General features: G+C 35.3%; 1 protein-coding gene across 3 annotated transcripts in view; it reads right to left on the reverse strand.

Annotated features, from left to right (window-relative positions):
- The window catches only part of LOC150090805 (telomerase protein component 1-like), an 827,340-nt gene that overhangs the window by 123,547 nt on the left and 687,965 nt on the right, over window positions 1-15,828 (reverse strand). For all 3 annotated transcript variants that reach the window (XM_090372947.1, XM_090372938.1, XM_090372956.1), the window contains exons 41-43: window positions 14,098-14,191; window positions 13,786-13,914; window positions 7,573-7,680 (exon numbers count right to left, since the gene is read on the reverse strand). In XM_090372947.1, coding sequence (XP_090229073.1) covers window positions 7,573-7,680; window positions 13,786-13,914; window positions 14,098-14,191 — 331 coding nt within the window. The remainder of the gene's footprint in view (window positions 1-7,572; window positions 7,681-13,785; window positions 13,915-14,097; window positions 14,192-15,828) is intronic.

Consider the following 15,828-nt stretch of genomic DNA (forward strand, 5'->3'; position numbering starts at 1 on the left):
ATCCTTGCTGTTTTTATTTGCATCCTTTGCTAAGGATTTCTAATAATCAGCCTTCGCTTGCCTAACCTGTTTTGTGACTTGATCGCAGACTAGCTTATCTGCCATAGGCTTATGGTGTCAACTGATGATTTATATGCATCCCACGCATTTTTCTTCTCTGCCACGAGCCTCATTAGTTCATCCATTTAGGCCTAAATCCTGAGCAGTATTTCTTAGTTGGTATGAAAAGCCTAGTAGCTTCCAAAATCAATTCCTTGAAGGCCTCTGATTTAGAATTTGCTGTTTTAAACATCAGTTGATCCCATTGTATAGAATTTAAAAACTGTCTGAGACCACTGTAGTCACCTTTACGAAAACAAAAACCCTTCCCTTTACCCTATGGCTTTCTACTGCTTGAAGAAGATATGTTTTGGCTACTTCTAAGGGTATAGTTGTGTACATGGAGTCCACATTGAATAGCACCAAGATATCATCCCTGTTGATTTCTACATTCTGAAACCTGGAGATTAAATTCTCTATGTTTTTCAATGATCTCAGGTCTTTGGAATTATCTAGGAGCAGAGCTGCGTCAACCATTTTGATATCTTCTGCTCGATGTGATGTATACCACTGATAATAGGTCTGGCAGCGAATCCTGGTTTATGTGCTTTTATATTGCAGGGTATTTCAGAGACTGCTGGGAGTCATTGCGGTACAAGTAAACACATGAGTTGTGTTAGGGGAGCTAAGAATAGGAATATGTACATGTATACTTGCGTATACACCAATGCTAGGAGTTTGGTAAATAAATTTGATGAATTTGAGGTATTGCTCAAAACATCAAAGGCAGATATTGTTGGGATATCAGAGACGTGGTGTCACACAGATATAAGGAATGCAGAACTAGAATTTGAGGAGTACAATGTGTATAGAAAGGATAGAAAGGGAGGAGGGGTTATGTTATTAGTTAAGAAACACATAAAATCCAAGGAAGAGAAGCCAGTCAATATCGCTGGACAGTGCAGTGCTGAGTCAGTTTGGTGTGACATAAGCATTGAGAGATCAAAATTGAGAGTAGGAGTGTCTATAGGCCTAATGACTCTGTTGAGTATAATAAGAAACTGTACAGGGAAATAGAGTGGGCCAGTATATCAGAGAGTCTTATAAAGTGGGGGATTTTAATTTCCCAGATATTGACTGGAATTTGTGGGTCGGTCACCCACACACTAGAAAGGCTTTTGTGGATTTATTGGATGATTGTTCTCTAAATCAGCATGTTTAGGAGGCAACTAGAGGGAGTAATACTCTTGATCTGATTATCAGTAGTGATTCTTCATGCATTAAGAATCTGTAGATAAAGGAACCACTAGGTGGCAGTGGTCACAGTGTGCTGAAGTGGGATTTACTTAAAGAGGTAACTACCATCAGGGGTAAAGGGAAGGGTTTTTGCTTTCATAAAGGTGACTACGGTGGTCTGAGACAGTATTTAAATTCTATACGGTGGGACCAACTGATGATGTTACCAACAGCAAATTCAAAATGAGAAGCATTCAAAGAATCTTGGAAGCTACTAGGCTTTACATACCAACTAAGAAATATTGTTCAAGGTTTAGGCCTAAATGGATGTCAAATGAACTAATGAGACATATGGCAGAGAAGAAAAATTCACCGGATACATATAAATTAATGGAAATATAATTAATATAAATATAATGGAAATATAAATAATATAAATGACATGGAAGCCTATGATAGATATAAGCTGGTCTGTAACCAAGTCACAAAGGAGATTAGGCAGGCAAAGGCAGATTATGAGAAATCTTTGGCAAAGGATACAAAGAAAAACAGCAAAGAGTTCTTTACCTATGTAAACTCTAGAAGGAAAGGGATGAATCAGATTGGTCCACTGGATATTGATGGTTTAACTGTTGATGATCCTGCTCAGGTGGCTAACAAACAATGAGTATTTTGCATCTACATTCACACATGAGGAGTTATTCAGGGAGGGGAATGACAGAGGTGAATTAAACTCTGGCAGTGAGCTAGATGATTCTGTAATAACTGAGAGGAAAGTGGAAGAGAAACTGTTGAAGATAAACATAAAAAAGGCACCCAGAGTGGATGGAATCTATCCAATTATATTTAAGGAGGCAGCAAAGGAAGTAAGCAAACCCTTAGCCATAATTATGAGAGCTTCTTTGAACTCAGGGGAGGTACCCATTGACTGGAGATGTGCAAATATGACCCCAATTTGCAAAGGAGGATCAAAGGGCGACACAAGTAATTATAGACCTGCTAGTTTAGCTTCTGTTTCAGGAAAATTAATGGAGGCACTGGTTAAAGAAGCACTGCAGGATCATCTAGAGAAGACTTCAGTTATAGCTCGGACACAGCATGGATTTGTTAAGGGGAAATCTTGTCTGACCAATTCGATTGGATACTATGATGTGGTCACAAAGGAACTGGATGCAAGGAATAACTTTGATATATATTTGGATCTTAGAAAGGCTTTTGATACTGTTGCACATTGAAGACTGCCGCACAAATTGGAGCACTGTGGCATTGGAGGCAAATTGCTGCTATGGATAAAGGGATAGTTGAGGGGGAGAAGACAGAGAGTGGTAATCAATGGACACTGCTCATTGTGGACTAATGTTATTAGTGGAGTCCCTCAGTGTTGGGTCCATTATTGTTTTCTGTATTTATAAATGATATTGATGTATATCAAGCTTAATATCCAAGTTTGCAGACAATACGAAGGTTGTCAGGGTTGTTAAGGACACTAATGACAGTATGCTGCTGCTGCTGCAACAGGATCTAGAAAAGTTGAGCAGATGGGCTGACAGGTGGCAAATGAAGTTTAATATTGACAAATGTAAAGTACTACATATGAGAAGCAGAAACCCCAGAGTAACGTATCAACTCTGTGGTACTACACGGACAATAGTAGAGAACGAAAAGCACCTGGAGGTAATTGTGAAGGCAGATATGAAGTTTTCTGAGCAGTGCAGGCGGTCTGCAAGAGTAGCTCATGGTGTATTGTGAATGATATACAGGAAGTTTTCTAGCAGGGATAAGGAGGTGATTATCCCCTTGTATAAGGCAATGGTCAGGCCGCACCTTGAGTACTGTATACAGGTCCTCATTTTAAGAAGGATGTAGAGCTGTTGGAACGAGTATAGAGAAGGGCAACAAGATTAGTGACTGGAACAAAGGGTTGCTCTTACGAAGAAAGCTTAAGTTTTGCAAATTATAGTGTCTGGAGAATAGGCACCTGCGAGGTGATCTGATTGAGGTGTATAAAGCCATGAATGATTTGAGCATGCTTAATGCTGATGGGATTCTTCCTCTTGCTCAGAATAATCACCTGAGAGGGCATAAATTCAAATTGAGGAAAGACAGATGTAGGATAGATGTGCGGAAGTTTGCCTTTAGCCAGCGGGTAGTTGGTTGGTGGAACAGACTTCCATCCTTTGTTGTGGAAGTTGATAGCCTAAATAAATTTAAGGACAGGTATTGAGATCGAACGGAGGGGTGAAATGGGAGCTTTTTTTTTTTTTTTGGCTGATGCTGCAAAAGCTTGCTTTCTTGCATCATATGCCTCTACTAATGCTAATGCTAATATTAGCAACCAGGTATGCCACTTCTGAGCTGTTACGATTCAATTTATTGTGGAATTCTTCTTCTATGTATTTACTGTTGAATAAGGCATGTAGCTTCCTTTTGACTTTCTTCTCTAGACCACTGGTGGGATCTATTTTTAATGTTTTGTAGATGCTGTTATCCTTTAGAAGTTCTTGAACTTTTCTGATGCAGTCTTTCTTGTTGATAATGAAAATTGTGTTTCCTTTGTCTGCTCTCAATATATGGATATTTCTGTCTTCCTTCAGGTTTCTAAGGCTCTTCTTTGACAGATGGTTATTCTCCTTCTAGATCCTCTTGTAATGTGTATTGTGTAGTAACTGTATGGCTGTTATATTGATTGTCCTTGGCTTGATTATCCTGAAAGTTCCTTAAACTGTTGTGGAGGTGGGCTAGGAAGTCTAGAGTGGGGGATATGGCTAGGAGTGGGTTTGAAATTTAGGGCTTTGTTGAGTAAGTTAACTTCTGCTGTAGTGAGGGTTTGAGCTTAGGTTGATGATATGGCTGGGTAGTTTAGAGTTATCACTCGATTTTGCACATTTGTGGGTAAGGTTAGGTTTATTTGGGAAGGAATGATTATTGTGATTATTGTTTGAGTTGTGCAGTAAATTTCGTGTTTTAAGTCGAGAGTTTGGATCAAGATGTTTGGATAAATCAATGTTTTTTTTTGTTTTTTGGATCGAATGAAGATATTAATCAGATCATGTTTGAAAAATTGTTTTCATTAAGGTCTGTCTTTAATTCTGTGAGGTTTTTATTGTAAGAATCTGAAAGTTTGGTTATATGCAGTCTAATTTGTCTAACTGAGCTCTAAGTTGTAAAAGTGTGATGTTAAGAGTAGGAAGTCTAGAGTAGAGATGGACTGTGACCGAACCATACTTCGATTAAATATAGTTAGGAAAGGATGTTATGTGGTTGATGTTAAGATTATTACTATATTTAATACCACTTTTATACCACATGAAATTAATAATACAGTTCATTAAGCTATTCGCCTAAACTACTATACATTATACAGTGGTTTTCAACCGGGGTGCTGCAACAACATTACAGGGGAGCCACATAATTTGGGTTTAAGTTACTTAAGTTTATTTTTTTTTCTTAAATTTAAGTATTTATTTCATTATAAAAAGGTACATCCTTATAATTATAATATTTGAAATATATAATAATATTTGTAGGGGGTGCCACAAAATAAAATAAATTACTTGAGGGTGCCATATTAAAAAAAAATCGAAAACCACTGCATTAAGGTAACATTTCAGGTACCTTACCAATACCCATTATCAGACCGTGCTGTTGGGGGAACAAAAATAGAAAGGGTTATAAGTTTGAATTACAATTACAATTATCAATATTACAATTAACATTAAAATTATCAAAATTTTGATTTTACAATTACAATTATGATTTGCAAATAAACAATTCTAAGTTTGGATTATTGTTACAAAAGACCAAGATATTGGATTAGATAAATACAAAGACAGAGCCGGAGGAACATGGTAAGCCTTTTAAGCAGGGTATAGTGGCACAGAAATTCAAAATTTTTATTATAATAATATTTAATAAAAGTTTTCTCAAGGGTGCCAAATACATTTCTGCCAAGGGGCACCAAAAACCATAGCGCTGCACCTGTACAAAGAGATTAAGATTCTTACTGGTTGACAGACTCCTCTTGCCAATACTGTCAGAAACCTAATAGATATTAGGTTTATGACAAGAGGCAAGAGGTGCTGTCAGCAGTTAACTTATAGGTGAGGGATTGATTCCAATAGCCAATAGAATTGTGTAGGTTTTCTATCCTGGATCTGGGATAGAAAACCCAGATCCAGGATAGAAATGTGTAATGGACTCCTGAGGTGCGCTCTCTCTCTCTCTCTCTCTCTCTCTCTCTCTCTCTCTCTCCCTCCCTCCCCTACTCTGGTTTTCTATCCTCAATCCAGGGCTCTCGTGTTGTGGAATCCTAAGGTGACCTTTGCTCTACTATTCTGGACATCATGGTTGGTGTGCAGGCTGGTTCTAGTGGTCTGGAAGGGGTTTTATACGGGCTACTCCAGACAACTGGCCTATTTTCTTTTCCTAGTTTCTTATTTCTTCTATTTTCTTATTAAAAAGATGAAAGTATTGCAGGTTGAATTCAACTCCCTGTTTTCTATTGATAGCTGAGGCTCCGAACACTTTTATGAAAAATGCTTCTTTGAATTTCCTACTTATTTATTTTTTTTGTGCTCTTTGGTTTGATTCTGCATTGCAGATGTCTATACAGGGGATCACATCTGGTGAGTATGGGCTTGGCACACCCAGGGTCCTGAGCTGGATATAATCATTCTTCTCTTTCTTGGTGATTACCTCCCCCTCTCAAAGTGACAGAGAATTTTTTTTTTTTTTTTGGCTGGTGCGGTAAAAGCCTCAGGCTTCCTTGCACCATATGGCTAATTGTAATAATAATAATAATAATATATACATACCCCCACGCCTAAAGTCTATTTTATAGATAGTACTTCTAGGATTGTTGGGCTGTTGTTTTACGATCTGTGCTGATAGAGGCTGAACTTTTGAAAAAGGTGAAAATATCAAATTTCTTGGCTTCTTTAGCTATTTTACGTATGGAGGTTCTTCTATCCGTGCTGGTTTGGGGTTGTGTGATGGTCTTGGAGGTGTGTTTTATTGCTTTTTTTTTTATGAATACTACTGAAGTAAATCAAATGAATGAATGAATACTACTGAAGTAAATCAAACACAGGTGGCAATCCTGCACAGTATTTTATCAATCTTTTGGTTTCATTTTTTTAAATTCTTATTTCCCTCACAAACTAAACTGTTGCATTCTGTAATTGGTGGGTTTCGACATGTGCCAACAGTAACTTGCACTGCATAATACCAGTGGCTGTAGGCAGCTTCTCAACGTAGATGGCCATCATAGAAATTAATGCTAATTGCATACTGCTAAAAACAACACTCAATTAAAATGCAAATATGCCAAAAAAAATCAATTAGATTCTTGCAATTATATATATAGACAGGTTTCTTAAACAATTAATGTTCTTCTGCAAATTAGATATATAATGACTTGGCAAATAATTATTCTTTTCCTTTTATTCCCCACTTAAAACTGTCCTAATAATACAAAATAGGTAAAAGCTGACAAGTAAGGGCATAGCAGTGTGCTATATATTGTTATTCTAGAATAGAAGCCATATAGCAATACCATAAGGGATTAATAGGAATTTTGTTGGTTTAAAAAACTATGCCCTAAAAGAATATATTGTAAAAGTGTACTCATAAGAACTGAACACTTTAATATTATAACAAATTCAGCTACATTCAATTCATTATAAAAATAAAATAAATTCAGCCTTATAATCAAGTCTTACATAATTCAGCCTAATAAACAAAACAAGCATTTATTCATTATAGCCATAATTTAGATGGAGCTTAAAGCAAAATCAATTTTGAGCAAGACACACTCAGAATATTTTCAGAAGCAACATTTATTAATTTGAACTTCAAACTTATAAGCTTAGTGATACTTTAAATAAGCGGAGCAATATGGCCTTAGTTGCTAATGCTCCTAAAAACCAAATAACAACAACAACTTTAAATAAGGCATTAATATACATAATATTTAAATTATTAAAACATTAAAAATATTTTTAATAACAATTTCTAAAATTTTCATAATAACAATGCATCCTTAAAAAAATCCCACAAAAAAAGCAAAGTATATTTATTTATAATAGTTTATTTAATGGTGTTTAAAGCTTAAAATAAACTCACATATATGAAGGGTGTGGTTATAATTAAATTATAGCACTTTAGTTTTCAGTTTCTATAATCATAAATTTTGGTATTTTTTTGGTTTTGCTAATTTCATTACACTATAATTTATAATAAATGAAATATGAAATACATAATATAATACAGTATATCAGTGCAAAAGACTATAATTACCTGAATTGTTACATATTTAACAGGTGCCTCAAGGCCACGGCCAACGAATATTTCTTCCTTTGTAGTTAAGTCCCACAGTTTCACTGTACTATCTTCAGATCCTGTTGCCTGAAATGATTAAAATTGATACAATATGTTTGAATTAAATTTAACTTATGGAAACAAAATCATGAAAAATGACCCTTTTACACTGTGTTAAAGTAATTGTAATCACTAAAATTAATATAAAGTAATTACTTTATATTATTATTTATTTTGTTTTTTTTAGGAGCATTAGCAACTAAGGCCATATTGCTGCGTAGATATGCGGTGGTCATTCCCTGACCTTTCCGCATCCTCTGTATTTGGGTGGTCATGGGCCCGAACTCCGGTCTAATCAAGAAGCGTGTGCTACACACTGCTGCTCCTGCCCACCTGGCTATGGAGGCGCCAACTTTATATTAATTTTCATGTGACATAAGTGATTAATAATCTATGTAACTGGTTCCAACAACTCAACTTTTCTATCATAATGATCTTTAAGGACATACACTAAAAAAAAACTCCTGAGTATGAAAAAACCAAGTGTTAAAAACTGAGTGTGAAAGAGAAATCATTGAAGTAAATTCTCCATTGTGATATACACTGTCCAGTCAAAACCATTATGACCACCTACCTAATAGTGGCAATGTCCTCTTATTGCCAGCAGTACTGCTGCCACATGGCAAAGCATGGACTCTATAAGGTTGTACTATGTCATATGGATTGCTTCCCACAGTTCTGCAACAGTCTGTGGTGGAAGATCCAAATGACCAATCTACTGCTCCATATAATCCCAGGGATGTTTTATGGGATTCATATCCAGTAAATTTGGCAGCCAAGGTAGCACCCAGAAGTCATTTTCATGTTTGGCAAACCACTCTCAAACAATAGTGGCAATGTGACAAGCTGCATTATCCTGTTGGAATATACCTGTACCAACTGGGAAGACAGTCACCATGAAGAAATGTACCTGATCAGCCACAACAGATAGGTAGTTTTTGGCATTCAGAGTGTGGTCTGGGGGTATGAGGGCTCCAAGAGATTCCCAGGAAAACATCCTCCAAACATTGCTGCACCTACCTATTTCTGTTGGACCAGGACATCAAAGTGATTCCTCTTTACAGTTTGTCACCATATCTTCCATCTACTGTTCACATGACATAGCAAGAAACATTAAATCATTGAAAAGGGCAACTTTTTCCCAGTTGTCAATGGCCCAATGATGCCATTCAGATGAAAACTTTAGACATTAGTGATGGACAGCCATAAGAATGGGTAGTACCTTGAGCAGGTACCCATTCTTATGGCTATCCATCACCAATACTCTGGTAGTCATATAGAGAAGAGGTTGTTGGATTGTAGTCTTGGAAATGTTGCTGTCATCCCCTGGTTAAAATTCATGGTCAACCATTCCACTGTTTTCCATCTAGTGGCTTGTGCAAGGAAGGACAATATATGTTCACCATGATTATTGATGAGGATACACATAAAATGCAGCAATTGCTGGACTGGTAGGTGTACAAGCACTTGCCATTGGTTCGTCAACTGCTGCTCTATCCACTCTTGGAACACCTTAACTACAGTATTTTGCAAACACCTCACAAGTTTTGCAGTTTCCTTAACATTCCCATTCTTCAGCTGGTACATTAAAATCATTCCTTTTTCAAAGTCTGTCATGTCCCTTGTCCACATCGATCAAGTGCTTCATATAAACTGTATGCCATGAACCTGCAATATCACATTTGCTGGCTCTCAAACAACACGTGTGCCATCAGGTATGGAGGAACAGCCGATTGCTAAAATATGGGGGGAGGGAGGTCATTCATTCAGTTCTTCATTTTACAGATTGAGTTCTAAAATGCAGAATCTGGAAACTAGGCATCTGCATGGACACCTGATTATATGGGTTGAGTAAACTTAATGCTGATGGTGTTCTCATTCTTTCTGAGATGATACACACAAGGGGGACATAAATTAAAACTGTAAAATGATAGTTGCAGAAAGGATGTATGAAATTTGCTTTCAACCATAAGGTAATTGAACATTGGAATAAACTTCCATCTTGTATTGTAAAAGTGGTAGTTTGAAAAAAAAAAAACTTAAAAGACGGATTTGAGCAGATTATTAGAAGGGATGGGCAAATGAAGTGAGCAGTCCTTAAAATTTTTTCATCTGATCAAATGTGCATGGAAGATATGCTCTATAATAATATTAATTTCACAAAACAACCCTTTAGGTTAGAGTTATCCATTAGTTTTTAAGTTTTACGAAGTTAGTTGGTTCGACTGTTGATGATCCTGCTCAGATAGCAAACAAACTGAATGCGTATTTTGCATCTACATTCACACATGAGGAGTTATTAAGGTTTGAAAATGCCACAAGGTTATCAAATTGTAACAGGGTGCTTAATGATTTTGTAATAACTGAGAACAAAGTAGGGGAGAAATTGTTGAACTTAAACATAAGAAAAGCACCTGGGGTGGATGGGATCTATCCAGTTATATAAAAGGAGGCGGCAAAAGAAGTAAGCAAACCCTTAGCCATAATAACGAGAGCATCCTTGGACTCAGGGAAGGTCCCCACAGACTGGAGATGTGCAAATGTGTCCCCAATTCACAAAGGGGGATCGAAGGGTGACACGAGTAATTACAGACCAGTTAGTTTAATTTCTGTTCCGGGTAAAATAATGGAGTCACTGGTTAAAGATGCATTGCAGGATCATCTAGACAAGACTGCAGCAATAATTCAGACACAGCATGGGTTTGTTAAGGAAAAGTCTTGTCTGACAAATCTGATTGGTTATTATGATGTGGTTACAAAGGAACTGGATGCAAAAAATAATTTGGATATCATATACTTGGATTTCAGGAAAGCTTTTGACACTTTTGACACAATTTGTAGTCTGACACATGGCAGACTACTGTACAAATTGGAGCAGAATGGTATTAAGGGTAAGTTGCTACAATGGATAAAAGGATGGTTGAGTGGGAGAAGACAGAGGGTGGTAATCAATGGGTGCTGCTCTTCGTGGAGTAATGTTATTAGTGGAGTCCCACGGGGTTCGGTGTTGGGTCCACTGTTGTTTTGTATATTTATCAATGATATTGATGAAGGTATATCAGGCTTAGTATCGAAGTTTGCAGATGATACAAAGGTTTGCAGGGTTGTTAATAACAGTAATGGCAGTGTGTTACTGCAACAGGATCTAGAAAATTTGGGCAGATGGGCTGAGAAGTGGCAACTGAAGTTTAACATTGAAAAATGCAAAGTACTGCATATGGGTAGAAGTAACCCCAGAGAAACGTACGAACTGTGTGGTACTACACTTAAGAAGGTAGAAAATGAAAAAGACCTGGGAGTAATTGTGCAGTCTGATATGAAGTTTTCTGAGCAATGCAGACAGGCTGCCAGGGCAGGTCATGGGGTGTTGTCAATGACAGGAATTTTGTTAGCAGGGAATAGGAGGTGATTGTCCCTCTGTATAAGGCAATGGTCAGGCCATGCCTTGAGTACTGCATGCAGGTCTGGAGGCATCATTTTAGGAAGGATGTAGATTTGCTTGAGCGTGTACAGAGAAGGGCAACAAGATTGGTGAGGGGAATGAAGGGATCCTCTTACCAGGAGTTCCTTAAGTTCTGCAAATTGCAGCAACTGGAGACTAGGCACCTGCGAGGTGATCTGATTGACGTGTATAAGGCCTTGAATGGGTTGAGCACGCTGAATTCTGATGGGATTCTTCCACTTGTTCAGATTATGAACCTAAGGGGGCATAAATTGAACTTGAGGAAGGACAGATGTAGAATAGATGTGCGGAAATTTGCCTTTAGCCGGCAGTGGTTAATTGCTGGAACAAACTTCCATCTGTCATTGTGGAAGTTGATAGGTTAAATAAATTTAAGGAGGAACTAGACAAATATTTAGAGGGGATTGTTTTGTATTTTTTTTTTTTTTTTTTTTTTTTTTTTGGCTGATGCTGCATAAGCTCATATGCTTGCCTTCTTGCATCACTTACTACTACTAGTGTTGTTATGGAAATCTGATAGACCTCCAAAATCAGAAGCATTATAGGGCAGATATTTGTTTGAATTTTTTTTACTTGGTCAGATAAACATTGCAGAGGTTGGGGGGGGGAAGAGAGAGAGAGAGAGAGACTTACAACAATATTGTTGTTATTCTCTCTCTATGACAACAAAATTGAATTCAAAACTTGTTTATGTATAAAGTGCAATCAAAGATAACATTTTCTGCCTGTTGCTTTGCATGCTCATACAGCATTTTACAGCAGCATTGGCATAATGGTGGTTGAATGAATGCGGAGTGTGAAACTCTCCCAAGGTTGGGAGAGTTTTCACATTTAGCATCACTGTAAATAATTAATAAAAGTGATGCAATGTAAATTATTATTTTCTTAACAAGAAATGACTATAACAGACAGCTTTCGAACAGTTTACTAGGGCATAAACTGATTTGACTATTTCTAAATAATGAAAACTAACAAAATTTTGTTAGTATTAAACTAACTAATAATTTAGCTGTTTAATACTAATTATCAATTAAATATCAAATTTTCAATATAGAAAGCAAAGAAAATGCTTTTTTTTCTTTGAAGGCACAGATTTGAAAGTCTGGTTGAAGAGAAGGAAACAACTGTTTTTTTTTTTTTTGTTGACACATGTACACTCTAAGACTCCCAAGTATCTGTTAAAGGGTTTAACTCTTGAGGTGTTAAAGAGTGAATGGCACTATTTTAGGGGAGCAGAATGCAACTCTGAGGGATGGTAATAAAAGGGAAAGAGAACTGTAAAGAACCAGTACTGATTGAAATCACCTATAGTGGGGACAACTGTATATACAGGGCTGGATTTACACATAAGTTAAACAAGCTACAGCTTAGAGCCTCGCTCCATCTTAAAAAAATCCTTTTTTTAATATTGTCACAGGTCAACTGTAAGAGAGAAGGGCCCATACATGTTATAGCTTAGGGCCGCAACAAGTTTAAATCTGGCCCTGTGTATATAGATATATGATTTATAGGAGAGCCATGAGAAGTTAGCAGGCTGTGTCATGAAAATGGTTAGGAACTGCTGCTTTAACCTAATATTAGCATTCAGAGAAGTTACACACTTAATTAAGCAAACCAAAAGTTTTATCAGTAAATACTCACTAATGGGACACTTTATGCACACTGGTATATCCTGGGTTGCTAAAAGTCCACTAAGAAAAATCACACACACACCCTCATGTGTGACCTGAACGTTAATCAAGCTCCAGAAGTATTTTAGACTTCTAAGTGATAGTTTAGCTGATTATTGAAATTAGCATTAGCAGAGGTATATGATGCAAGAAAGCAAGCTTATATAGCATCAGCCAAAAAAAAAAAAAAATCCTTTCCATTTCGCCCATCCATTTGCTCCAGAAGTTTGTCCAGTTCTTCCTTGAATTTATTTAAGCTATCAACTTCCATGACAGATGGAAGTTTGTTCCAGCTATCAACTTCCACGACAGATAGAAGTTTGTTCCAGCTATCAACTACCTGCTGGCTAAAGGCAAATTTCACACATCTGTTCTACAACTGTCTTCCCTCAATTTGAGTTTATGCCCCCTCAAGTTTGTAATCTGAGCAAGAGGAAGAATTCCATCAGCATTGAATTTTCTCTATATTCTCTGACCTCCTTGATTGTAATCTCTGAAAATGTTTCTTTAGCCACTGTTAATAACATTAAGGATATCAGAAAGTTAAAAAATAATCCAGATATTTTAAATAATGAATGTCTTACAGAACTGCCCTTGGCAGCTGGTGATAGCATTCACGATGAAATTTCAGGGAAGTTCAACTTCTCAGTTCAGAATCAGTTTTGACTACATGGACTAAATTCTGTAGTGAAAGAGTGCAAAACTGAGATGTTCTTTGAAGTAATTCCCCAAAGATGTGTACGCAATTATGATTGCATTATGTATGCAAAACCAGGATCTATAGCATTACTATAGATGAAATTATGGCAGATGAAACAAAGAAGGCTGCAATATACTTTTTTTTCCTCATAAGACATTTTCTTCTCATTGATTTGTAAGCTGATCATAAATGTTTAAAATAAGGAATGTCATATTTGATATTTAATAATTGACATAAGAGAAATGAAGAAATCTTTATTTTTACATCATCTTAACTTAAAAAAAAAATCAAAATCTTACTAATAAATTAGAGGAGCAAAAGCAAGCTGTTATTCTATCTTCATGACAACAGAACAGAGAATCCATCTCACAAAGAGGGCCTTTGGAACTTTCTGGCCAGTCTAACACTCCTTTCCATAATTTTATCAACTACAAAGAGAAATATTTATATACTGACACAATCAGGAATAATCAAAAATGATATATATATATATATATATATAGAGAGATAGTAGTACCATTCTGAAATGATGAACAATCTCAATCTTTCAATGAAAAAAAAAATGAAAAAGATAAAGTTTAAAAAAACAAAAAAGATATTTAATTAAGTACCTTATCTGACCCTGCCGTAATAATGTGACCAAAATTATCTACAGTTCCAAATGTAGTTATTGCTCCATGATGAATAGAAAGTAAAGTGTTGCATCTGTTCAAAAGAAATGTGTGTTATTTATGAATTCTATTATTATAACCACTATAGCATTACTACATAACTGTTATGTAATAGTAAAAATAACTTTCACCTTACTCTACAGAATATTTTGACTGAATAGTGACGATACAAAGATAAAAGCATTTATGCATTTATCTTCATATGTAAGCTACCTTAGGAAAGTAGAACAATGACGGTGGTCATTATCAAGTTAATTAATATTTTATGTATTATGATGACTCCAAAAAAGGAAAAAAAAAGTATTAAAAAAAAAACTGTACATGCACAATTTCACAAATCATGGATTTAGAGTAATTTGGATTTATGTAGATTTACAGATGTTTATCACAAAAAACTTTATCTGTTTAATAAATTTAGAGTATTCCATTTAGAGGTTATACATTTTACTTTTATGATTATTACAAGAATATACACTAATTTTCCAGTTAAAAGTTATCAGTGTAGCCTGAAATTTTGTTAAGTGAAATTTTTAATGCATATAATTTAAATGTTTTTGTTTCAGAGTGAACCATGGAAAGTACCTTAAATTAGAAAAAAGGCAGCATGGTGGTTGCACAAAAAAAAGCCAATATTACTTTCCAAAGTGTTTGCCAACAAGCGAAAAAATAAAAAAGAAACAATCATAAACACATTCTCAAGGAGTCTCTTAAAAATGAAAGCACAACACTATAATTGTTCAAAGAAAACAAAAGAATTTAAATTTTTTTTTAGAAAAATTAGACAAGCTTTTTTTTTTTAAATTAATGAAACCATTACTAAAAATATAATTCTCATGATCATATTTACCATATTTTTTGCCATATAGTTACCATATATGTTGATTGTGCATATGTACAATGAAATATTTCTGAGAAAACATATTTTGAGAATTATTGAGATATGCTGATATGTCTTGCATGTCTAGAGATGATTTCTTTTTGATATATGCCCATAGACTCAAAAATACATGGCTTAACAATTTTTTTTTTCAAAGTCTTGGCATTTTATGCAAATAAATATAAGTAGGTTGCATTTTTCATTAATTAAACTAAGCTTCCCAATCATGGTTCTGGCTTATATGTTTCATGTGTTTTTGTATGCAAGTTAAAATCTCATTAATTCAAAGTAAAAAAAAAAGAAAAAAAAAGAAAAAAAAAATTTTCCAACTTTAAAATATATTTGAATTATGAATTATCCAATTTTCTGCTCAAAGAACATGTATCAGTCTATCTTCCTACACTGCTTACCCTTCTAACAAATCACCTTTTTTGTTTTTAGATAGATAGAAATTGACAGAGTCACTGTGAATTTTCTCACATTTTGAATTTTACCTTTTGCTTTCTTATCCAATGCATACAGTGAGACAAAACAGTGATGTGTTAGTAAATTTTTAACAACCAGCTTGCTAAAAAAAAAAAAAAAAAACAAGACAAAGAATGTGTATGTATACATTTGTTGTAAGTTTTACTGATTTACAACAATTTGGAATACAAACTTTCAAACAATAATAAAATATTAATTTTTTTTTATTATAATTTCCATATAGCCAATTGATTCTCACAAAATGTTTTTGTTAACTTTTGCCGAGCTCTTGTATCTGTAGTCAATCTATGGTTGTGATTCAACCATGA

The sequence above is a fragment of the Mastigoproctus giganteus genome, chromosome 1, assembly GCF_048544385.1.
Source record: "Mastigoproctus giganteus isolate SK-2022 chromosome 1, ASM4854438v1, whole genome shotgun sequence".
Classification (NCBI taxonomy): domain Eukaryota; kingdom Metazoa; phylum Arthropoda; class Arachnida; order Uropygi; family Thelyphonidae; genus Mastigoproctus; species Mastigoproctus giganteus.